This window comes from Bactrocera tryoni, chromosome 1 (assembly GCF_016617805.1).
Source record: "Bactrocera tryoni isolate S06 chromosome 1, CSIRO_BtryS06_freeze2, whole genome shotgun sequence".
NCBI classification, from domain to species: Eukaryota; Metazoa; Arthropoda; class Insecta; order Diptera; family Tephritidae; genus Bactrocera; species Bactrocera tryoni.
The window spans coordinates 150656-177200 of record NC_052499.1 but is presented as its reverse complement, the minus strand read 5'-3'; the positions used below and the strand labels follow the sequence as shown (position 1 = coordinate 177200).

At 33.3% G+C, this 26545-nt stretch overlaps 4 protein-coding genes across 11 annotated transcripts; 2 read left to right on the top strand and 2 right to left on the bottom strand.

Annotated features, from left to right (window-relative positions):
• Positions 1-50: 50 nt before the first annotated feature.
• LOC120767015 lies at positions 51-10706 on the top strand. 3 transcript variants are annotated; one of them, XM_040092844.1, is made up of 5 exons: positions 6443-6518; positions 7659-7777; positions 7887-8760; positions 8822-8945; positions 9002-10706. In XM_040092844.1, exons 3-5 carry the CDS (start codon positions 8158-8160, stop codon positions 9598-9600), a joined length of 1326 nt encoding a protein of 441 aa, XP_039948778.1. In that variant the 5' UTR covers positions 6443-6518; positions 7659-7777; positions 7887-8157; the 3' UTR covers positions 9601-10706. The 3 variants fall into 3 exon arrangements, with proteins under 3 accessions (XP_039948780.1, XP_039948778.1, XP_039948779.1); XM_040092846.1 differs by lacking the exons at positions 6443-6518; positions 7659-7777 and adding an exon at positions 51-198; XM_040092845.1 differs by lacking the exons at positions 6443-6518; positions 7659-7777 and adding an exon at positions 7014-7096.
• Positions 1253-6388, bottom strand: LOC120767013 (protein bride of sevenless). 5 transcript variants are annotated; one of them, XM_040092836.1, is made up of 6 exons: positions 6299-6388; positions 4253-4327; positions 3784-4188; positions 3253-3702; positions 1725-3181; positions 1253-1664 (listed from the first exon to the last, which is right to left on the bottom strand). In XM_040092836.1, exons 2-6 carry the CDS (start codon positions 4269-4271, stop codon positions 1407-1409), a joined length of 2589 nt encoding a protein of 862 aa, XP_039948770.1. In that variant the 5' UTR covers positions 4272-4327; positions 6299-6388; the 3' UTR covers positions 1253-1406. The 5 variants fall into 5 exon arrangements, with proteins under 5 accessions (XP_039948770.1, XP_039948771.1, XP_039948774.1 ...); XM_040092837.1 differs by having other exon boundaries at positions 4253-4330; positions 6299-6383; XM_040092840.1 differs by lacking the exon at positions 6299-6388 and adding an exon at positions 6202-6222.
• Positions 10707-11021: 315 nt separating the features above from the next.
• On the top strand, positions 11022-21420 carry LOC120767014 (cardioacceleratory peptide receptor). Of its 2 annotated transcripts, XM_040092842.1 has the most exons (7): positions 11022-11365; positions 13883-14325; positions 19477-19612; positions 19714-19911; positions 19994-20254; positions 20307-20589; positions 20674-21420. In XM_040092842.1, exons 1-7 carry the CDS (start codon positions 11302-11304, stop codon positions 20897-20899), a joined length of 1611 nt encoding a protein of 536 aa, XP_039948776.1. In that variant the 5' UTR covers positions 11022-11301; the 3' UTR covers positions 20900-21420. The 2 variants fall into 2 exon arrangements, with proteins under 2 accessions (XP_039948776.1, XP_039948777.1); XM_040092843.1 differs by lacking the exon at positions 11022-11365 and having other exon boundaries at positions 12136-14325.
• A 1868-nt stretch (positions 21421-23288) lies between these two features.
• On the bottom strand, positions 23289-26152 carry LOC120766692. The gene is made up of 3 exons (XM_040092338.1): positions 25243-26152; positions 25066-25189; positions 23289-25008 (listed from the first exon to the last, which is right to left on the bottom strand). Exons 1-3 carry the CDS (start codon positions 25711-25713, stop codon positions 24437-24439), a joined length of 1167 nt encoding a protein of 388 aa, XP_039948272.1. The 5' UTR covers positions 25714-26152; the 3' UTR covers positions 23289-24436.
• Between the last annotated feature and the right edge of the window lie 393 nt (positions 26153-26545).

Genomic DNA, 26545 nt, shown 5'->3' with positions numbered 1-26545 from the left:
CTCACGAAAAAGTCAAAATCTTTCGTTAAGAAGCTTTCTCAATATACTGAATAGAACTGTCTTGTGGGCAGTTATTCAATTTATTAGCGTATTTAAGCAAATAGTAATTTTATTCTTCATTCTGCTATAAACAATACTAAATAACAGACAATAACGACACATGGAATTAACTGTGTTCTTTAGACGTTTTAGAGATAAGTATGTTTTATCTTTCGAGAGAACTTGGTTTTGTGAATACGAACATTTTGTGTTTGATAAGAATTCCTTATATTATCCCCAAATAATATTTTTGACGTAAATAAATTTAGCGGTAAATATGTTTGTAAATATAGGTTTTTTGAGCAAAAAGTAAGTCTTGGAAATAAATTTCGGCGAATTTTAAACTGTGCTCAGGGTAATTGTCGAAGTATGGATACTGAACTTAAATGCTAAACACATGATTTTACTTTGCTACAGTAGCGGATTTAACAACAGGCTGAGTAGAATGAAGCCCAGGACAAAATTGAAATATATGTAGTTCTTATATTATTGTTCAAACGTTCACGGCAATATATCCGCAACAAGACAATACACTTTATAACCAGATTATATACAAAAATTGAATTTTCTTGCCATATCATACATCAATATCTCCTTTTCTTATGTTGGGTAAATATCTATAATCTGAACTAAGGATACTCGTGATTTCGTAGGAAAGCAAACCTTTCAATTTAATTTAATTCATTATTATGGTAAATTACAAATTTTTGATATGAATGATGTAACAAAGAGACTAAGTGGAGCGGAATATATGTGCATAAGTCGCCAAAATTAAAACAGAAAACCAATGATGGTACAACAACAATAACCATATGTGTAAAACTTATGTAATGAAACTGATGGAGATTAGAATTCGGAACTTTATCGAGAGAAACTGTAATAATCAATCCTTAACATATTTTGTTAATACCTTAGAATATTATAACACTATTGAAATATTTCTGTTTTATGTTTTGGTATATTATATAATTGGCAGGACTATACGTACTTACTGCAGGCTTCAAACAAATCCAGTTAGATAAAAGTTACTTATATTAAATATACCAAAATATTCATAATGGCATATATATATATATAAAACATTATATCTATCTCGAGTTTAAGTGTTACCTTAGGTGAACAAAACTATTACACTTTGTGGCAACCTGTTGCAAGAGTACAAAAATACGTACGCCAGTATCATTTATTTCTTTTTAATAATGTATATATGTAGTATGTTTCGAAATTTTCGATTTAATATATATATATGTATATATATGTATAATAAAAAGAACAGTCTTTAAAGACAATGAATGACTAGATACAAATAAATGGATTCAAACAGTATATTTGGTAAGTTAATATGATTGCATGGAGCTTTTGTCTGTTTAAAACCGAGTTATTTTACTGCTCTCTGGTGAACCGGGCAGAGAAGAGCACTCTGAACGTGTAGGACTGCCCCTCTGTGGTCGTGGCGGTTGCCGTTGTGGGTTAATATTGGCATTAGCCTGGCGTAAGTTTGCGAAAAATTGTTGTCTGCGCGGGCCACCGCCGCGTAATGGAAGTGTTGGGATTTCACTTGGGGACTGAGCTATATCCACTTGCGAACAACTTCGCATAGCTGGATTAACACACTCGTAAACGCTCTATGAAATAAGTAGAATATACAATTGTTTAGGTTATACTACAAAGAAATGATCAATTACCTGTTCTGAAGAGTACTGATTATTTTGCGCAAAAGCTAGTGAAGTGAGCGAAGGCAATGCTTGAGCAATATCCGAACGTTCAATGCCGCGTACTATTAGAAATGTTCGCGGTATAAGCACACCTATCAAAATAGCCCAACCTGTGGCTTGTAGGCCTAAAGATATTGCAGCATCTCGCATCTCATCGCCTAAGAGTGACATTCCAATCCAAACGATCCAAATTGCGAAAGTCAGCACAGCACCAATAACAATAAGAATACCTTCGCGATAATTCCGTTGTGAGCGATAGATAAAAGGAACCAAGCCCACAATGCCCATAAGTAACATGAAATCATATCCAACCAAAACCCATAACCAATGGCCATAGTACATATTTTCACATGATATACTCTCCGTTGCGACATGCATAATGACTAATAATTGAACTGACATACCCAGCTGTACGAGTACACTGAAAATACAGATTACAGCCTGAATATAGCCATTGACATGAGACAAAAACCCGCCCTCTGAACCTATCGAAGCGAGCATAACAGCCCGACAAAGTAATAGTGAAAAAGTCAAGCAATAGGCGAAAGTCATAATAAAAACGCGTACAGCGCAAAGCGTGTTTAGTGTGGCGGCATCTTCAAAAGTCACGTGCGAGTTTTTATGTTCACCGATATACTCCAAAGAGAAAGGTACAAAAGATGTGAATAACAAAATCATAGAGAGCAGCAATAAGATCGATGTAACGGGATTGCCTTCGAATACGTCACCCAATGATATTCGAACAACAATAAATACTAATATGGCCAAGGTAATTATTAGGCCAAGAATAGCGGCAGTCATTCCCGTGGCTACCCATGCATCCGGCTTAATTCTCCAAAACATCACTGACTCTCCATCAAATAAAAATGGATACCGCCTATTCTCTCCCGCACTATACTGACAGTTGAAAACCTGACCAAATTTAGGTTTTAACTCTAGGCTACTGCTATTAGCTTGATTGTAATGATAAAACGTAGTTATGTTAGTAATAAAGTTTTGAGAAGCAATCTCTTGAAGATCTGCGTTATCTTGACTAGGCGTTGCTCTTTCGTTAGGGTTTTTGTTGCGTTTTTGAAACATTTTAAAGTTCAAAAACGAAGTAAATCGTTGCATGTGTAATAACTCCAAAAGTTTAACAGGTTCGTAATATTGACGATTCTCAGGTGTTTGCCAATCACCAATAAAATTTAGGAAGTTTAAGCAAGACTCAAGTACAAACATGTTTTGTTCCCGCTTACAGTTACGCATTAATGATCCCTTTAGCCAACGGACGATTTCCAGCATGGGCCGAGCGAAAGCAAAAACCCTCGACGGTTGAATCAAATTGTCCCTTAAAGTCTCCTCTGTTGCAAGCATTGTGGAATTTTCCTCAATTTTATCAGGATCTACTTCACTTTCCATAAGTATATACGACTTATCTGGGAGATCTTAAATTAAATAATAATGCATGTACTCATAGATGTACGTAAATGTGTTTTCTAATTTTTACTATACACACCTGTTAGAAAAGTACGATCTGTGCGATCAGTGGATATTGCAAAAATAGTGCTATTATCTTCAAAATGCCTCATCAACTTATTTCCAAAGAGAATGTAAATATTATTGTCGCTCTTGAAATGCATAAGGCACATGTGTTCGTGACGCACAGCCTCAATAAACTCATTATAAGTATCTAAATTTTCAGTAACAATTTCTACAGATGCTATACTTCCCGCCCAAGGCATTTGGTGTAACAGATGTGCTACTTTTGGCAGTACATACATACGAGGTGGAAGTATGGGCCAAATGTTGTACTCTAGATCTTTGATGAATTGCTCGGAATTCTTGTACAAATCATAATCGACAAAGATACCAATAGCATGAGCAATGCACTGCTGAAGATATTGTACCTCTTGCATAAGTAAGTTTTCAGCAAAAGATTCATCTTCGATCAATATAGCACGAACTCCTGTATAGTTAAATAAAAAACGTAAACAATATATACATATGTATATGTAGCTAGATAAAAGCAAATATCCAATTTACTTCCCAATTTCAAAGTCTGCGTCCAAGAGATTTGCTCTGTTGATCCGATCAATTACAAAAAGAGGTGAAGCAACATCTGCCGTCAATATGCTGAGCATAGCATCACCTTCACGGACTTGCACGAAATCTCGTTCGTATTGTATATTATGGGTTTCATGCTTGTCGGTTGAGTAAATTTTTACACCATGTATGCAAATTTCAGGTACTACAGATGTCGCTGGATTTGCCTCTGTAGTAGACGAACCAGTCGCTTGTAGAGTACTTGGAACTGTTGCTCTTACTGACGATCCTTTTGAAATAATTCTCGGCGTTGGTTTTGTAATTTTCAGCAAATCAGTAGCTCCTTGCGCGGAAACGCATACTGAATAAAAAATGCAAATATTGGCCACAGTGAGGGTCAACATTAATACTGAAAATAAATTGTGTAAGTTTCAAAAGACGTTAATTAGCGACAAAAATTTGATGACACTTACCACTTATTCTGCAAAACATATCTTTTTATCTCAGCAATTTCAGTTCATTTATTTTACTTCTTATTCAAATGCAGTCTACTAGTAATATAAGATAACAGTGAAAAATACTGAATAAATCAATTTTACTAATAGTAATAGTAATATGTTTATGTAGGCCGCTTCTAACTAAGTTATACAAATAGTTCTGACGGTTTTACATTTTTCCTTCCATCTTTTCTTTCGCGGTATTGTTTTTCTCCTGGCAAATCTAACTGAATATTTTTTTGAATAAATACATACATTTTTGTATACACACATACATACATAATTATAAGCACATATAAAGGTGTTCTGTAGGTTATTTGTTTCCTATTCTATTTTCCAAGTTTAGTTTTCACTGTAATCGCATTAGGCTTGCAGCAATTGGATGCCAGTACCCACAGGAAAAGAACATCGAAACATTTCGACCTAATTTGACCAAAACACAATTGTCAATTCTCCTTATCTATGCACTTGCATCTATGCGGTTAAAAGCCTTATATTTCCTACAGGGTCCGTATACCAACTACTATTTGTGCCAGTTTATAAAGTACATAAAAACTAGTTTTGAATGATATTATCTAGTATGTGCATATGTAAAAAATATATTTTTTCGATATTCTTACATAAGTTTGTTTTTTATATTTATATAATTCTGTAGCTGACTAGCACAATGATTTACGATCAATGATTTAATGTACGAGTGAAAATACTCTGATATACTATACACTAAAAGAAAGCCTTTTTTTAATATTGTCTTATAGGATAAGGCTTCTTGTGACTTTTTCTTGACGTAGAATCTTTAATATATTTTTGATTTCCAAAAGTTTTGTCAAACAATTACTTCTGATTGAACCAAAACTGCATTTTTTGTAATTTTCCCCGAGTACATATAAGGGGGAGAACCCATAATTTACTTTTATATTAAAAACAGAGTTGATATTACCACAGTTCCAAACCAAAGTTCTTTATGTTATGACCTAGAGTCCTTTTTTTGCAAGTACTCATCAAATTGCTTATGGCATTGATTAACCTCCCACCAAAATAAGTTAGTCCTTTAACATTATTTAACCGCTCGGAATAATTAGTTGTTATAGTCGGTAATGATGTAAACGCACATTTCCGTAAATTTGTAAACAAATATTCATACATACATATGTATATGTATGTACATACAAACTGTGTGCGCACTTTAACCCGTTCAATCATGCACGGAATTGGTATTACCTTCGAAGGGTTGATTTCTGATCACAACTGCAAGTTTGAAAAATACGAATATTTACAGGTACATACCTGTATAGGTAAATTTACATAACCGTGTAGAAAAGCTTTTGTTTTTTACATACTTATTTACAATATTTCTCCCTATGTATGTATATTGCACAAAAACATCATTTCTGAGGGAGCATATTTGAATATGTATGCAATGCCTTGTTGCTTTGCATTTAGTAATAATTTCGCACATACTATATATGTATGCATGTAAGTATGTAATGCCAATTTATGAAATAATGCACGCGCCGACGAAAGGTGAAAATCACTTAATATCTTTAATAAATCTCGTATAAAAATGTTGATGTGTTACTATTTCATACAAATATCACAGCACATTTGTAGTTACTTGATCAATTTTGAAAATTAATTTTTGTTTATTCTAATTAGCATTGTAAATAATTTGTGTGCCTTATTAACTCTTGCAGCTGTATATATTACAAGTGTAACTGAGATATGTATGTACATACACATGTATTTACGTTCGCTAGTATCTGCATACGAAAGTAAAATAGTTAACGTACATCACTTTGTTTTTCATTAATAATTTTTCTATCAAATTTGATTTATTTTAGGGCACACGCCTATGGTTCCATTTAAAAATCAATAGGTAATACTAGTCATAATAAGTTTCGTGAATGTTGATATTGGTGGCTCACTTTGAATATTTAGACTAACGCAAATCAGAAAATTCACTAGGTCTATATTTCCATTTGCCTAGAATATTGACCGGTTAATGTAAACACCAGTAATTACCTTCACTGTTTTCGCGACAAGCAAGTTGTTCCGCTTTTTGGTACCTTTTTACCTGGAGTGGAATTTTAACTGTTGTACGGCTTGTTTTCATTGTTACATTGCCCTGCGTTTGCCAGTTAATTTGTAGCATTTGAGTGAGACAGACTTAACGCTTCACCAAATTTAAGCTCAACTAAAAAGAGTGAACATGGCATACAGCGCATGCTCCCTTATCGTTAAGGTCGGTTTTAATTGTTTTAAAAGACCAATAAATACTTGTAGCAATAATAGTTATATGCGCACAGTTAAATTATTGCATAAGCAGTGAGCCTATTGAGACAAAATTTGTCGTTATGATTTTGTGAATATACATACATACATATGTATCACCGTATACATACATACATATGTAGAAAAGCTACTATATATCTCTCGTGCAACATAACAATGTTTGGCATCGCTTTCTGTTGTCACGGTGATATCGTTAAGAATATAAATTCATACATACGTACATATGTTCATAATGTATTTACATTGTCTCTGGAGCAAAAGTGCACTGGCCTCTGTAACATAAGACCATTGGGTGCTATATGTATGTACATATGTATTGTGGTAGGGGTGAAGTTTCTATGTAAAGAATACAATGACTTACTATAAAAGACTTCAAAAAATGATATGTCTACTTTCGAAGCGAACATACCTTCACTTTACACATTATAGAAAAATAACAAGAATAAATACTTATAAGCAAGGAAGGCAAAAGTCATCTAATTCTTGTGAATGCTGCAGCTAAGGTGATCATTACACTAAGTGCTAAGGGTAAGAATAAGATTAAAAAATAGTTCTGAATTTGCATTTATGTATAAAAACTGGAAAAATTCAACTCAGTGTAAATACAAAACAAAACACACATATAAATAATTTATTAAAAGATACCGATCATCCATTTAGGATTCATTCTTACAATTAATATTTTAAAATAGACTCCAAATATATAAGAACAGTTTTTAACAGTTTTACTTTTCCTGTCCCGTTTGGTAGAAGCTCTCATTATCTTTTAAATTTATCTAAATGAAGATGTAACATGTGTATGCATGTGTTGCTTCATAGACATTCTACATTTGGTGATAGAGAAATTCGTAATCATGCCAGTGATTAGCTCGTCATAATTGACAGCCCAATGGTTTACCAGGTTGATATTTATGTCACATAATACTAGCAAAGGGTTAAATTCCAGGACATTGTTAGCTATTAAATTGTTTAAATTTTTTTGAATAAAGATGTTTAAAGAATTGCTATTTTCGTTGACTATTATTAATCGTAAATCGTAAACACTTAACACTTTCATTGATTTTTATACTTTTCCAAAATGTTGCTACAGATCATAATAGTTAACGTCACAGACACAACCAAACTTGGTGAGAAGAAGCCTTCTACGCCTTCATACACTGTAAAAATGGTTAAAATCGGATAATAACCACGTCCAGTTCCTTTACAACGGTATTATATACATATGTCTAGTAGACATTGTCTACATATAAAGACTTATCTAGCGCTATCTGGTGTATACTTTGAATTCTCTACTGCAGTTTATTTTTTTATTTTTCAGACACATTTCAAGGAAACGTAAACTGACATTTTCGTCAAAAAAGAAAAAAAAATTGTTAAATAGTCTCAGAGAAATAATTTGCTACTAACATTTATCTCCTTCTTTGTTACACACCATATCCTTGTAATCAAGTGATCAGGTCAGCTACAAAATCATTTCGGCATCGCACAATTCTATGGTCTTTCCCTAGCTGAAGAATCGCAAGATCAGATCACAAATAACAGTATTCGTATATTTTTAAGAGGTATTTATTCGGAACTCCTTCAATAAAATGGTAAGACAACGGCCACGGAAATCTGTCGAAGAGCTGTATGCGTCAAAATTTGAAACAAACACAATTAAATCTCAAGCAAACAATAACATGCCAAAGAACTTACGCGATCGCGGAGAGTACGGAGGATACATTATCACTTCCAATACTCCTTACAATACCAGCTGTCAAGCAACATCTGGCAACTCGGCAACCGTCAATAGTAACGGCAATACAATGGGAGTTAGCAGTATGACGACAGGTCGTCGCAAAAGTGCACGTCCGGTAACTAATAGCGTCAAACAAGACAAATATTTTGGTAAGGACGAGAAGGTACTGAATCTCGATGATGGTAAAAAAGAGCATAGTAGCAGTAACAAAGCTAAGACTGCCCGCACAGAAAAAAGCAACTATGGTCACCCATCGGCGATATACAATGCGCCTAATATATACGATAACAAGAACTATACAAGCTTTGCGGATAGTACCGCGCAAAAAGATCTACGCGTTCAGGAGCATTCTAATCACCATCGTCACCATCACGCCAACCATGACGATGATAAGGATGATGATACCGAAGAGTTTTTTGAACTCATTCGTCAAACTGTTGAAAACGCTATTGGAGTAAGTTTTAGCGAATTCAATGAGCGCATAAATTTCATCTTACAATTGGTTTTTTCCATAGAAATCCATCTCTGATTTACTCAACCGTAATTTTCGTGAATTATCAGCAAAAGTCGATCGATTTTCTGCTGAACTTAAATCCACAAACTCAATGTTAAATAAACTTCAGGCTGATTTGAATAACAGTAAGTTTTGTGTCAAAATCACTTCAAAAAAATTGATTATACTATTAATCCGACAGAGGTTGTGCACTACGGGGAGGAGAACTCACGCCATTTCCGCTATCTCTGCATGAAATCAGAGTATGACAAAATGTTTTACCAACACCATACGATGTTGGCATCTACTTCAAACACCCAATCAACTGCTGCACCAACTCCGCCATCAAATCATACCGAGAAGCGAGGTAGCGGATCGAAGCAAAGTACATCGGTCAATGAATGTGAAAAGGCACAAAACTCATGTTCATGTCGCAGCACAATTAAAACACCTCCTTCGGAACCACACAAAACCTCTTCAGAGGAGCGTAGCATGAGCCAAAAGTCATCTGAGATGGGTATGCGTGAAGTTTTGGAGCACATTCAACGCTTTTGTACCCAAATACAAATGAGTGAACTAAAATGTGACGATCAACCGTTGCCCAAAAGTAACAGTTATCGCTTAGAAGACGCTATGAAAATTAGCAAGCCCGTTTTCGAAGAGGATGATGATGATTTCCAAATGAGCTCCGATGGCATGACACCTCGCAGCGACGAACACTTGCACCACAATAAATATGGTGGAACAACGATGCGTAGTTGCAGCACAACGCGCGGAGGAAACGGAGGTGGAGATGCCTAAGATTAGAATAATGGGTATTTATCTGCTGTTCGTTAATATGTAATAAAAAGTACAGCGGAGGAAGAAGGAAATCATAATGAAAACAAACAATTAATATATGTACATAAAATTGTATGTGAATAATGTACTATACATATTAATACGCTATGGCATGTGTGATCGTTAAAAATCCCTAAATAATGGAATTTCAAATGTAATTCTAACTCTAAATTATGCTCGTTCCCGATTATTTATTTCTCAAAGAATTTAAAATTTGTATCATACATATGTATATAAATGTATGTATTATATATATATTTTATATTATAATCTTGATACCTCCCGTTCTACTTGGAATAAACAAAAATTGTAGTATTATTTTGACTAAGCAGTTCTGAACTTTGTCATAACCATAATTATCACTGGCGATAGTGAAGGATTAATATGCATCAAAACTTTGTTGAAAGATTTTATTATTAAAGCGGAAAACAAAATTTAATTTATAACTGTGATGAGATGATTCCCAAATTGTCACAAATTTGAGAGCAGATTGAAGGGTTTTAAATTTGTTCTTAACACTGGCTGTTCTGTGCAACACATGTATCACCGCACAAGTATGAGTCAACTGAGTTATAGATACACGTACATATATAGTAAGTAAGCGAATTTCGCTCTTAATTCCAGGTATTAATTTTAATTAATTAATCAATTAATTTTGTAAATTGGTGGTCTTTACAAGGTTGGAACAGCAAACGTGTGATTATAATTATGTAATATATTGTAATATTGTTTATTTAAGTAGAATTTAGTTTAATTTGTGTCAGTCTGCTTTATGTATGTGTCTTTCAACTCTTTGAATTAAATCTTGCGGTTGCAGTTATGTGAAATAAGGGAGTAAGGTGCTCTCAAAACTAGCTAATTACTTAACTACTTTAAAACCATTTGCCAGGTCTAATATCGAAACGCGCTTCACATTTAAGAGCAGTTGGATCAACCGTTTAAGCTTAATCAATGTCAATAAATGTCCTTTAACAGAAAAACACATACACATTATATTCTGATTTGCAATCGTATTTAAGAAAAAGCTTTCTGTTAATGTTAAAAATGAAGTTGGGAAATTTATAAAATAAAGTATGAGCTTTTATTTTCTGTTTAAATCGTTATATTAATACCTACATATACATATATACGTATATGTATATAAATATATGTATAGGGTTTTAACTGACGGCTGCTGCACTTGGTACTAGTTTACATCTTATTTCTATGTGTACGTACATAAGCATTAAGTAATAACCAGAAATGTTGTTAACTTTAACAATCGGAATTTGTGCTTTTAGATACCAAAATTAAAGATGACGCTTATGTGGACCATTCGTCTTCCACAAAGGCCATTTTTGGATTTCTCACATGGATTTCGTGACGCAGATATATTTATGTTGCTATTAACAAAGCTTTCTCTTTGAAAGGACAGCAGCATGGTACAAAGGCAAAAGCAAAAGAAGTGTCTATAAATTTGTAGCTACAGCGGCTACATTGGCAGTAGCATCAGACGCGACCAATTGATTTGTTAGTATGTCGTCGCCTTCCGTGAGAGCAACACGTTCGATTGGTAGTGTTAAGTGATGTAAGCAACAAACGTATGGACGAAAGATAAGCACATACAGACTTACGTTTGTCGTGGCAATTGGTTTTTCGTGTCCCGTGAAGTGTTTTCTATGTATGAGATTAGATAAGTGGATTCTGCAAATAGTGCAACCATCATATATTGGAAATATATATCTATGTATGTACATACGTATGCATAAGCACTTATCCGTGTATGACCGCACATCTACATACATACATATGTATGTATATACATGAAGTGCATATTCAAAAGCGTGCACCGAAATCATTAAATAACCGGTAAATCATAACTTCCCTTATTATAGTCGAATAACGTATTGGTTGAAATTAATTGTTTTGTGATAAAAACGTTAGTGTTTTAAAGCAGAATATTTGTAATTCTGACACTTGCACCGTGTTGGATTATTGCACATATGTACATATGTATGTACATACATAGAAATGCATATTTAAAAACAAGTTTTATGGCTAAACTAAATTCAAAAGTATCACGCTGCATCATAATGAGTACACATACATATATCTGTACTTATGCACTTATTTACATATGTACATACGTGTATGTATAACTGTAACAATAAATGGAAACCAGCGTTATAAGACTTTAAAACGGGGTGTACCAGTTTATGTACATATGGCGAGTGATAAGGAAAGTGGTGATAATATATGTATACTATATGGTATAAATATCTACTAATTTGGTGTCTAATATCAAAGGTTTTTGCTTTGCTTTATCATTTGCTAAATTACTTGCAAATACTCATATGTAGATATTTAAATATATTTTGGACAAAGAGTTATAGGTTGCGTATAATATGAATATATTTTTAAATTTAAAAAATGCAACACTTTTAAAAACTTAAAAAATTTCTTTTCCAGCGCACTCGTTTCATCTTCCATAATTTTCAAAAGCAATATGGTAACGTGTACACGGAATGCACTTACATATACATACATATGTATGTATATGTGTGAATAATTATCTGTTGCACGAACGGATAAATAGGATTGCGAAACACTAAATATGCATTATGATTTTCGAACCATGGATAGCCCTTCTTACACTGTTGACATAGTAATAACTTAATGGCGCATTATAGGCGTAATAATAATATTGTATCTTTTAAATGACCTCATTAAACAAAACTTTAAACTTATTTTACTCCATACGTTTTTTGTACTACCTATTTATAAAAGAGTACAAAGTGTTAAAAGTTATTATAAATATTGAACTGTTCGCCTTCAATAGTACTGTAAGATAGCAATATTTAGGACAACCAGAGGGTTATAAACCCATAATTTGGCTAGTTAGTCGAGTACACATTCGTTTTAATAATTATCATTGTATTGAGACCAAAACAGGATTTCAAAATCCAAAATCTGGTCAAGAAACCCTTCTCACTAAATTTCACTGAATATAAGATACATAATATGTATATGATTATATTTATACTTTGTATATTTTAATTATAAACCGAATCAAGGCCTTAAAAAGCTATGAAAAGTGGTATTGCGGGAAAACAGAAACTTAGATGATGAACTGTTCGCTAGTCCTTGTGAAATAGGCATCATGCGCTATTTCAACTTACTGCCTCCCACAAAAAAACAGAATTAATTAAATATTTCTATTATTAAGAGAATGTAAGTACCCATTTCTTCCATTACGCGGAGGTGAGCAAAACACATCGCCTAAGTTTTCATTGGTGCTGCTTGTATATATGACCAATATTTACGGTATGAAGTCATCCGAAAATCAATATTAAAAATTATAATGACCTATTTATTATATACATATGTACATGTCTTAAATAAGATTGGCATAAAAAGTCAGACGAACGCAATTAATTGCGTTTCTAATGGAACTAAAAAATTCTTATAATTCTTTAATTTCAAAGTACCAGATGCAAAAAAAACGTATTGCGCATAAAAGGAAATGTTCATCTTTTACTAAATTTTATTTTTGGTTAATTAATCCTTCAAATATTATGATTACATAAATGAACTATTAGCAGTACTATAATGTAATGTACATACAATATTTTTTATATGTACATGCACGTACATACATATTTACATATGTACATGTATTTCATAAAAATCAGATAGTAAAAGAAGGTAATTAGGCCGTCGCTAAATCAGAAATGGACGTGGCAATGACTAGATAATAAGGATGTGAATATATTTCCGACAGAAACTAACGGAGAGTTTGAATTTGTTTCATTTAGATAGAAAATTTAAATTATTTTGATTTCATTTAGCAAACTACAAAATTTATACTTCTGCGTTGTTGGCAGTCCTACATTATTTATTTATCGAATGAAAATAATCATTTGTATGTAAATACAAGTTATATAAACAACTTTTTTTACTTCTTGCAGCGTTCTTAATTATGTATTATTGGTTTGAGTCTGTTCGACATTTTATGTGTAACTCTACTTCCAGTCTGAAACGTAAACCCAAAAAAAATTAAGTGGCAAATTCAAAATTTTAACTTTTAACCAAATTTGTAGTGGGATCTGCGACGACCTTAATTTATCGGAGAAAACCATTGAATTAAATCCGCAATTCTCAAAAGAAATACAAATTTGCAATTCACGATATAACAATGAATAATACTTATATACATATGTATTAGGCTATGTGATGGGTGGTATTAATGTTCGTTTGTATACAGTGGAGCCTCCAGTTGTGCTGGCCTACAAACATACTCCACAGCCTTTCATTCCTGATAATTCAGCAACGACAAATTCGAATGTAAGTGCCGCTGTTATTGCCGCGATTGACAACCCAAATAGCACTGCTAATGACTTCAATTACGTAGAAGTAAGCAATAGCAACACTCCTGCAACAAGCACTATCGTTTCACTAAGCAACTTTACCTACTCTCACTTCATTGCGGCTGTATCTCATGCTGTCCTTACGTCTACACCACCGACTACGACTTTGTCAATGGCATCATTCGATCTTCATCCAGTTTTGATTGAGCAAAATATTTCTTCATCATTTAACGGTGGCAATAAAGTTTCGAAGGATGTATTGGGAAATATTTTGGGACCATCAACAGAGACGACAGAGAGTGTAGGAAATGATAAACTAAATTCGTTCTATTTTTACGAGGTGAGTGACGTACAAACTATACATACATATTTACTATTATACTAATTTGCAACGTTTACCCGTTTATAAGTATTTACATATGTGCATTGATATAATTACAACTATATCATATGTAACTAATCATTTTTTTGACTTGACAGACTTAAATGCCGTATGAAACAAATTACAATTTCAATTCAGTCTGAAATAGATAATAATTTGTAATTGATACACTACTGACAAAATTTGATGTAAAATCTTAATCAAAGAAAGAGGTAGCAATAATAATTTTGTGCACAATCCACAAGTTTTTTTAAGTACTCATTGGCACATTTCATTTCTTTAAAAATCACTTAGTTAAACAACTGAATATATGTAAATATGTAAATACTGGCAAAACCGAAAATTGTCGAATAATTTGATGAATCCCTAGACATATCCAATAGTGGATGGAAATCATTTTATTAGGAATTGTGCGTTAAATATTATTGTCTTTTGACACTAACTTATTTCATTGGTGTCAACCACATCATTACATAGCATTCACATAACCACCAGTTCAAACCACGACCTTGCTTTTCCTTTATTTTACTAGAAATTTGTGTCGGCGATGTCATTTCTTTTCCAACTAAAGGAAGTTTCTAGACTATGAATGGTATACATATTCGAATACGTTCATTTAACATACCAAGAATCGTAGTTTGACATGGACAGGCAGTGACGTCAAAGCTGAAACGCCGCGACAGGATTTTAAACTGATACATCCATATTACAGTAAACTATAATAGTATAACAAACAATTCAATAAAGGAAAAATATTATTTATCAATAAAGGCGAAAAGCGTTATTGCAGGTTTAAAAATCCAAGAGACGTACTTGAGGTTTAATTTTTAAATTGATTTCAGTAAATTTTTGTCAATGGAAAAAATAATGAATTTTCCGAATGGCATTGTAATCAAAATTATTACTTTTTTTTAAATTCATGTACAAATTACGTGTCCATTTTGTCTGGCGTAAGCTGCTTAGCTATTGAACCGATTTTAGTAAAACTTTAATCCAGTTTAATCTAACTGAAAAGATGGGATAGCTTATATCTCACTTATGTTAAAAAGGCAAACAATTCACAGTTCTATTTTTAATGCCATACTTTATTTCGCGTACGCCATATTATATTAAAATCATCTTCAAATGAGATTTATGTCAACCGAGAAGGCTAAATTAAATATATTGAGTTTATGTGGAAAACGTCAACCAGAGAATCGGAATTCAAGCAAATGAGGCTTAGACTCCAAACCACGTCCATTCATATTCAGCGCTAAACCATTAATATAATTTTTAAGAAGCTTTCTTCACTTCATTTCATAAAATATCCTGGGAGAGAGAAAGCTTGTTGCATTAACCTTTACCATTGCTCTGCACGCTGACCGACATACATATTAGGCAAAAGGCTTGTTAGAATAACGAAAATATTTATGATGCATTTCATATAAAATAATTTCACAATTTTTTGGCATTAAATAATAGCAGACCAGATGTTTGAAAATCTTAGGAGATAAGGGTAGTATTGACCCAATTTTATATATTTTTTCAAACTACTACTTAGTATTAACAGAAAAAGAGGATATATTGACCCAAATCCACCCATTTTCTTCATACATATGTACTATTATCAGGAAAGGATTATCTTTGAACTTCAATTACATATTTCGCTAATTGATCAATATTTTCGATAAAAAAAATCAGCCAAGGCACTGAAGTGTCCATGTTCGGTATCTGGAGGCTTGAACAGATATGGTTCGATTTTGAGAATTTTTATTCTTTAATGCAATTCGTTTTACCATATTACAGTTTTATATCTTAATTTGTGGCTTAGTTAGGGCAATTTATAGGTTTTCCATTTATAGGTATTCTATTATAATACCGAACTTCTAATGATGCTAAAGAGCTTATGTAAACAAAGTTTCATCAAGACGTCTTCATTTTCCCAAAAGTTACAGCTTGCACGTGCGGATAGACAATTAACCGGATTTCAACTCGTCTCATCATCTGATCATTTATATATACATATAGTACATATGTATATATACAACTTTATATTTATAAAGTTAAGTCTTAGGTGTTACAAATAAACTTGAGCTGAGCAAAATCATTATACTCTGTAGCAATATGTTGCAAGAGCATAAAAATACTGATGCCATGATTCATCCACACTTTCCCCAAAATCATACTTGAAAATACCTCCCTGGTGTGCCCATAGTTCATATCCAAAAAATCTTTATTTAATCAGTGGCTCCTGTTCTATGATGTTCTTCAACAACATACAAAATGTCTCAACGAATTATGTAGAATAAAAAATTAATTAATTGTGTTAATGACAATAGTAGTCATTCTGATTTCTACTTAGTCATTCCATCTCATATTCGCAGGGTATTGAGTTTTACATCGCAAACATTTCTTAATAGAATATGAATGCGTGAGTACAGAAATATGTACAAGTGAAAATAAATTCTACCCCATACGGATTATTATTTTTATTTTCTCTTTAGGGGATCTTTGCTTTAGGACAGACAGATTTTACTCTACTTTTTACTTATTTTCTAGGCTGGCAGAACAGCAGACTTGAGAAGATGTCACTACGCCTTAGTTGCCATGACTACAATTATTCAAATCGTGCGTATATACCTATGTATGTACGCGCGACTCAATATATGAATACATGTGTATTTGTGCATGTAACTGCTGTCGCGACGTGCATATTTACATCTTTAATCTCAGCGGCTAGCTTTTCCTTTCATATTTTATCCAAAGAAAGCTTTTCGCAGCGCATCACGTATGTATGTATTAAACGTCTAAAAATGGGCTTGCGGGCCGTTAAACAATATAATGCTCAAATACCTGCGTTAATGTATACATGTACGGCCACAATATAAATGCACATTTATTTGTAAATATGCATTCATACGCACAAAGTAGTGAATTGAAAAATTATTGATAACACAATGGAACACAAAATCATCCACTTCTACCAAACTTTTAACCATTTATTAAAGAGTGTATGCGGAAAGTAACAGGACTGAGTTGATTTAAAAAACTTTATTGAACCAATCGTTACTATTATTTAAAAACTTCCAAAATAGGCCCCTTCCAAGCATTGAAGGCGCCACGGACGGCATTCTCCGTAATAGCCTTGAGTGCCGAGGTGCATGCTCGGAAGATTGCCTTTTGAGACCCTCCTCGCGCACACCTTGCGCATGTTTAAGACAAATTTGATAAATTTTATCATCTGGGCAATTAAACGAATGCTTAGTCGACGGTCTGAATTCAAAATATTGCGCACACGAGTCACATTGTCGCGATGTCGGTGATTGTCGAAGTCGCAGGTCTCCCAGCACTGTCTTCATCAGCGACCTCTTCCCGGCCCTCCAAAAAGGCTTGGTGCCACCGAAATTTAAATTTAATTATTGATACTTACAGTACTATAGAAAATTAATTATTTGATTAGTAATTATAAAACTTGTATGATGGCATTTATGGCTTAATCCCATTTGTACATTATCGTTATATGGTTATTTTAAAGGTAAACAACCACATTATTCAATATTTACCCTATTTCGTTGTGATTTCAGTATACCGTTGGGTCATAATGCTTTAAATTTGCTGGCTTTTTAATATACGTACATGCATGTATATACGTATATACATGGATAGCTCTTAAAGTTGAGGTAACTGACTCCGAATTTCGGTAGTAAATTTTAATAATTTTGAATCGTTGCTGGATAGTATATCTTTAAATAACGAAATGGCAAACCTTATTGAAGAGAAATATCAAGAGAGCAGGAAAAAATATTGCGTCTTGAAAAACCCTATACATACAAGTATAGAAGCAGTTACTGGAATTAGGCTTATGCTATAAATCACCGATTTAATTCAAATTATATAATAGATACTTTTAAAATACATACACACATACAACCATGTCTAATAATAATTTTAATATTTTCTTTTTAATGGGTACACCGATAGTCCGAACCACAATCACATTTACTTAAAGTATTATGAAATTTTCCGTACCGTCGTCGTATTAAACTTTACGACAGCATTTAGAAATTTTTCTTTTATCAAACATATCATTAATATTGGGTAGTAAGAATGGTCACAGTTTATTTCGATTACACATGTACATATATGTATGTACATATATATCAAAGACGAGATACAAAGTCACCCATTCAAGTTTAAGCAAATTTTCTCCAGAAATGTAGTCAATGTCCTGATGTTTGGCAAAAACAAAGACTTTTCTGAAAATTTTGCTTTGCATTCGTCTAATTAATTTTTTTTTTGCTTATTATTGTTTACTAGAGGACCCGTCCACGCTTCACTGTGGCTGATACATACATAGATACTACAACTACTACCATCTATACGATTTCTATTAGTCGGATTATAACTATTAGTTAATGTGATATAGCATTTTTGTGAAGCAACTTGTGTTAGTTTACAAAAAATGGATCATAAAGCATTTCGTGTGTTAATAAATAATAGCTTTTTGGGGGAAAATACTGTTGAATTTGGGCTCAGGGAAATCCACCGATAAAAATATATTTGCAAAAAACGAATTACTGATTCTGAGAAGTGTTTGAGTGCTTTTTAATCGTAATAAAATCGAATCTTTGGGTCGATGTGGGACAATAGAAACATAGCTCCATCATTTCCCACTGAAGTCCAATCGTCAGTTATTCTAGTGGACTGCACATGGTGAACCGGTTCTCAGGCGTTGAACGACGAAAAAGTCGGCTGGAAAGGTTATGACATCAATCTTTTGGGATTCACGTGCTATAATATATACTCAACGTCTAATTACTGAGCCAGTTATAATTTATCTCACTGCGTATTTACCAAACCAAATATAACCAAATACTTAGAAATTGTATTATTTTTCCCACAAACACGAATTTTGAACATATGTATGTTGTATAAATTTTGAAAAAAATGCTTATCATTTGAATTATAATTTTTGTATTTATGAGTTGTATTAAATTTTGACATATAGAGATAAAAGGTATCGTATGTCCTTACCCTGGTTCTAAGCTACTTTCCCACAAATTTTCAGCCAAATCGGTTTTATATACATATGTATATAGATTAGTAATGTTCAAATTTGTTGTTTTTCAGATGGAACAATTCGCAGTTCTGTGGATACTCTTCACTGTTATTGTGCTCGGCAACTCTACAGTGCTTTTTGTTCTGTTTGTAAACAAAAATCGAAAATCAAGAATGAACTACTTTATTAGGCAGCTGGCAGTCGCAGGTAAGAGTGGCTTTGATATATTCTACGAAGTAAATATAGACTTTTCACTACAACTATTAACTTTCTTTAATTCTACATACAATTATATATAATTTCATAAGATCTTTCTGTCGGTTTGCTTCATGTGCTTACCGACATAATATGGCGAATAACAATTTCATGGAGGGCCGGTAATGTTGCTTGTAAGCTCATACGCTTTTCCCAAGTTTGCGTAACATATTCCTCTACGTATGTGCTAGTAGCTATGAGTATCGATCGCTATGACGCCATAACTCACCCAATGAACTTCTCGAAATCATGTGAGTCTTACCTATTTATAAACAATTGATAAATTTATTTGTACAGTAGATGCGCTTTGATTTACATTAACTTCTCGTAAAGGGCGAAGGGCAAAGCATCTTGTTACAGCAGCATGGGTAGTATCAGTTATTTTCTCGTTACCCATTTTGTTTCTTTACGAAGAAAAGCTAATCCAGGGCCAGATGCAATGTTGGATAGAACTTGGTTCGCCAGAAGCATGGCAAACATATATGTGCCTAGTGGCGACAACACTATTCATTCTTCCCGCGCTTATCATCTCAGCTTGTTATGCGATTATCGTCAAAACTATTTGGGCGAAGGGCTCCATATTCACATCCGGAGGTAAAGTATGCATATAGTTATATAAATCATGAATTAACATTTGCGACCTCAGAACATTGTAATAACAATGTAACTAGTAGAAGAGCCAGCTCTCGCGGAATAATACCCCGAGCCAAAGTAAAAACCGTCAAAATGACATTTGTTATTGTCATCGTATTTATACTGTGTTGGTCTCCATACATTGTCTTCGACTTACTGCAAGTATTTGGACGTATTCCGAAAACGCAAACCAATATTGCTATAGCAACGTTTATACAGAGTTTAGCACCACTAAATTCTGCAGCGAACCCACTCATTTACTGCGTCTTTTCATCGCAAGTATTTCGCACACTAAGGTTAGTGACACATTCGTGGTATAAAAATTATAATAGCTTCAGTTTCATTAACACACCCTTTTTTGGTTTTTGTTACTTTCCCAGCCGTTTCCCCCCTTTCAAGTGGTTCAAATGCTGTTGCCGTTCTTATTTAAATAGTACTTTAACACAAAGTCGTTGCAGCACCGTGAGCCGTCGACTTCACTATAGCTGCGATTCAGTGCGAACGTTGACCACTTCGCTCGCCGTATCACGACGCTCTACCAAAGCGTCATCACATGTAGTAATATGTGAAAAAGAAAATGATCCATTAGCCGTTTCGGAAGTATGATGTCGTGCACTATTTAGATTGCATCTTAACCCACAACCTAAATATTTTAAGTTATTTTAAAATTATATTGAATTGTTTGTGATACAAAAATAATAAAATCGTAAATTGTCGGAATCAAAAAGATACAAGGAACATAATTCTTATGTCTGATTTACATAAAACTTAGCTTGCTTTCGCTTTGCGAACGCTTTACTTTCCCTGCTACTCTCAGATATGTATCTATTATTTCATGCATTCATATTTTCATCTTAACAGATTTGGTAAACTAAATTCACATAAGTACATACATACATATTTGTGTAGATGGAAGTTGTCCGCCATTTATGCAAAAGCAAACTTCGAATTTCTCTGTCAGAGATGCATGAGAATCAGTCATTAAAGACCTCTCTTCAGTAATTAATATTTATGCTAACATGCCGTGTAGACGCTGATGTACTTAAATGCATGAATACTTGTATATAAGGAGATACTTGCAAAATATTTTACTTATATGGCTAATATGCACTTTTTTGCATGTATTTATTTATATATATAATATACATTGTATATATATAAAATGTTAAACTAAGATAAAATAGGCATAGATAATAAGAAAAACAAATTACAGATGATTTTTTTTAAATAAAACTAAATTTATATATGTATATACAAACGTCTAGTTTTATTAACGTTATGTCGATTTTCGTTAAAAGCCGCCAATCCCCATTGATTAATTATACTATAAAAAATTATTTTTGGGCGAAGTTATAAGTCAGAGCTATACATATTATTTATTATTTTAACAGGTGGGATTTATTTTAGCTCATTACCAATACCAAGAAAAATAAACTACCAAAAAATGTCGATATCTAATACGAGTTCCAGATAATGCTGAACAGAAGCGTAGCCAGCGTCTCTCTCATGCGTACTTCCCTGCACTTTCTGCATGTATCGTCATTACTTATGTCCCCCAAATATAGCGTGAGAGTATATGTTCTATTTTATCCATCAAATCCTTGCATATTGAGCAGGGCCCAAAAATTCATATGGAGAATTCACTTAACACCACCAATTTTGCAACTGATTTTACTGCAGAGCTTACCACTTCAATGTCGATGGGATGAGTTACTTTCAATGGCAAGCCTTGGTGTGGTACTTAGAGCCCCCACTATGCAGAGAACAGCAAGTTGCTGTATCCCCTCCAACAACGGTTCACCACACCAAAGAATCTTAAAGCAATATTGGCTTGACTTCCGCTGTGTAACACCAATGTATAAGGCCAGTTCTTCTTCTTCATATTTTGTTTCTAAATCAGTTTTCTATCCAAAATTACTCCCACATACTTTGTACGCCCCCTAATTGTTAACTCAACACTATAGAGCCTTGAGGGTTTTCATATCGAGATTTTGTACCTCCTTGTAAAGAGTACCATATCCGTCTTACCGGCGATATCATCTAAAGCGTTATTCATCACGCTACTAATACTCGTAATAGGCATTACATTCGCTATATTTTGCTATACACTCAGTCCTTTTTTTACGCGATCTCTTTTTACGCTATTTCACTTTAACGCGGTTATTTTTGCAGCGCAAATTCCTTTTTTATGCGAATTTTTCACTTTAACGCGATTGCTTTTTTTCGTTTTTTGCTTGTTTACATATTTTTAAGCGTAATAATTTTTGAATATGTCGGCGCACCCTAATAGTGTGTGGATATTGGTATGCGTGTGTGAGTGTATGGGTATACAGTTTCGGGTATTTCGTTAAAAGACTAAAGGCCTAACTATAATAAGGTCTTAAGCTTGCAGCAGAATTGGAAAATTATTTTGTAGCAAATGATACTGATGCCGAACGTGCACGAATTTTTCAAAAAGAATTGAGTCTCTGCATGTTAAGATATAAAGAACTACATCGGAATTTATTGGGTCCAAAAAGAAGCATTCAAACAAAATTAACTGAATTTATGGTGCAAACTCAGTCGGAGATGCTTAGTCAATCAGAACATCAATCCATAGTTCTTACTATTGATTCTGGTACAAATTCTAGTGATATCAGTGCCGGCCATCAAAATAAGCGGCTAAGAATAATTTCCACTACGGATAATGACAGTGATTAAACAGCATTCAACGGTGTTTTCAATAAATCTACCTATTTTCTATTTTGTTCTCTTTTATATATGGTTTTTGTTTTGTATTTTTTATTTTGTTATGAATGAATAAATCATAAGTCTGAAATTTGAAACTTATTGTATTGTTTTTGAATATTTTTTGCGCGTATATTTTGTTATACGCGATATTTTTTATATTCGGAACCAATTCGTCAGTTAATATTGGAAAACTAACCATTTTTACGCGATTTTTTTTTACGCGATTAGTGGCAGAACCAACAATCGCGTAAAAAAAAGACTGAGTGTATTTTATTCATTTTGATTTGCGATTAAATATATGTATATGTTTTTCTACTCTCGTTGGACATACTTCACAGAGTCCTTTACACAATTTTATTGTTATTCAAAATCTAATTGTGTAATGAGTTAATTGCTCGGTTATATGGTACATTTAGAACAATTAGAAGTCTGCTTTTATTTAAACACACTGAATTTTTAGTTCAAATTCTTCTTACAATATTTGAAAACACCTCCAATTACTAAATTCGACTAAATTCCACTGTGAGTCAATAAAACGGAGGTGATCTTTAAACAAAAAAATAATTAAGTTCTATATTTACCTCTGTATCCAATTGAGCTCAAATTCGGCTCTTACATAGGTCTAAAAGATGAGGACTACCTTTATTTGTATTTTTTTTTAATTGCAGAGGCCAACCTACTAATATGTTTAAATGTCACATTTCATAAACTATTAGAGCTCTTATAAAAAAATGTACGTAAATATTTGAGTTTTTCACAATACCCGTTTTACTACAATAAATCCTGTAACAGAGTTCACTTTTCCAACAATTCTGCGCATATGTAATGATGATTAACATATGGATGAATAGGCATTTAAACACCTTGCAAAAGGTGGTAAATGATTCAAATACCATAAATATAAATATTATAACATATTTATAACTAGATATATCGGTGTTTGGTATAACTGTAAACAATTGCGCATAAGTAGTCGCAAAACTCTTTTGTAAGAAACAGAATGAACCATTATCATCCTAGTTATTGGTTCTATGCAATTTTACCTTGTATACTTTACGCAATACGCATCCAAGAAAATAAATGTTTTTTGTTTCGGGCTCGATATCTGAATATAATATATTAGAGGATTTAAACTTTCGTTAAATTTGGAAGAATCAAAATTATGATAAGTTAAAAAGCGAAAACTTCTGCTCCAACACATACATCTACTGGTATATGCAAATTAGAGGAGAAGTCTCTGCCTTTTACCGTACGACAACGGCTGGAGAATGATTTAAATACACTCGTCTGTATATGTACATACTCGTACAAGGCTCATCGAAATATTCGTAATAAAAACGTCAAATCGCCACTTTTAATGCACAGTTAAATATTACTGGTCACAAAATACGGCAAAGGATAAAATAGCTGTCATTACAGTTTTACTTCCGGCATGTTTGTTTCACTTGGCCCTGTTTTCACACTAACGTATTTGCCACCTTCTATTCGATTCTCATACTGTTCCATTTTAAAACTGTCATCGACCCTAGGGGGCTCAGGAATTCTGCGATTATTGGAAAACTCAAAGTGGTCAGATTCATTCAACCGTCTAATATTTCGCCGAATTGCCTCATTACTCAGGCTACTAATATTACCTGGTGGCTTTTCAAGTAGTTTAGGCTTAGACTGTGCTAAATTTGTGCAGCTTGTCAGCGATGTTTTAGGTTTTACCTCGTTGTCGGGGTCACGATAGTTCGTTGCATTTAACTCACTCTTATAAACATTGAAGTTAACGTTACTATTGCCGCTTCCAGAGAGGCGGCGTCCTTTCGACAAAGCCCTTTCTTTAGCCAGTGATATAAAAGATTCTTCCGTTCCCGTGCAATTCGGACAATTGCATCTCTGATTCTGTGTACGATCTTCGCTAACTTCTCTCTGAGTCTCGGCAATAAATTGACACAAACATTTAAACTGTCGTAAACTTTTCTCGCTTTGCTGTGATATTTCTGCAATAAGCAAATATTAAGAGCATTAACTTCTTCAGTTCAAAGTTCAAGTCTCACTGTCTAAAATATCCAAGTACATTTTGCTTAGTAAACATTCATTTCTCATCATCTGCGAACACAACGTTTCGACCTTTTCCATTGTATGGACAAAATAATTTCGCATCATGCATTCAACAGAACTCTAATAAGAAACATTAATTATGGTTATAGTCGTACAAATAACATTTTACTCACCTGAACTGTTTCCAATACCGTGTCATGTACAATACTGAGAAAGTCGGCACATGAATTCTGAATATTTTTGCTGCTAAATGGTTCTTCATCCGAATCTTGTTCTGCTTCCTCACTTATTACCTCCATACGCTTCTTGAGGTCCTGGTATTGAAAGTTTTGCTTATTCTTTGTCTGCTTAGGATTTTTAGTTTCCATACTGGGTTCGCTTTCGGCTGGTACATTTAAACGCTTTCCGTTTTTAATTTGGGACGTACGTTTATTATTATTATTTTTAGTCATGGAAGACTTAATTGGAGAACTTCTAGACTTGGTTTTTTTGGGAGGAACTTGTACATCCGGAATCATCCGCGTTGGAAAACAATCAATACAGGACCGATTTCGACGGATATTGCAGCAATCACCCATATAATTGCAACAGGGCGAACAAGATGAACAGCAGCAACATTCCGATGGACGTGGGAAGCAACTCATTACGTGTTCAATTTTCAACACTTATTTTATTTCGATAAAACGATATGCAATTTTGGTAGATAGTGGAGAAATAGATTCCCTTACTGAGTGGGATTCGAAAACAAGGCAACGAAATGTTTGATATATTTTCACAAGTTTAAATATTCCAAATCTAATTTAGACATTTTGTTTTGGCAGCAAGATTCGATTACATATACAAGTGTGTATATGTCTAACAAATTTTATTTTAAAAAATACTGACAAAAATATCTAATGGGAAAAGATCGATTTTAGCGAAAGCAAAATTACAGCAAAAGCAGGTAAATAGCATAATGAATGCTTAAGCATAAGAAAATGTGTATCTTTCATTGAAGTTATAATGGCGAGAAATTAATCTCAATAAACATACATTTTCTGTGTTTTGTTCAATAGTTTTGAGAATGATTAAAATTTTTGTGAATACTCCCATTCATTAAATCTGTATAAATTGTGACGTATGAAACGTAAACAACATTAAATTACATAAAAAAATTTAGATTATATAATATTAACTATCAAATAGAGTTCTAGTACAATTCAATTTAATTATTTTTCTATATAATTAATTTTAACTACGGAAACCTCTATACTGAATTCACGCAGATTCTTATTTAAAATTTTATAAAAATTTCCCTTAGCTCAGACTGTCCTATTACAAACTACTTTCACTTCACTCGCAATTTCCTAGATATAATCATATCCTAATGGTGGCAGATTAGTGTTTTGCATTTCGAAGATCTATATTCCATTATTCGTCATTATTATTTTAACTGATTACATGTTGCATTATGTAGTTAACAGCTTCAGTTTTCAA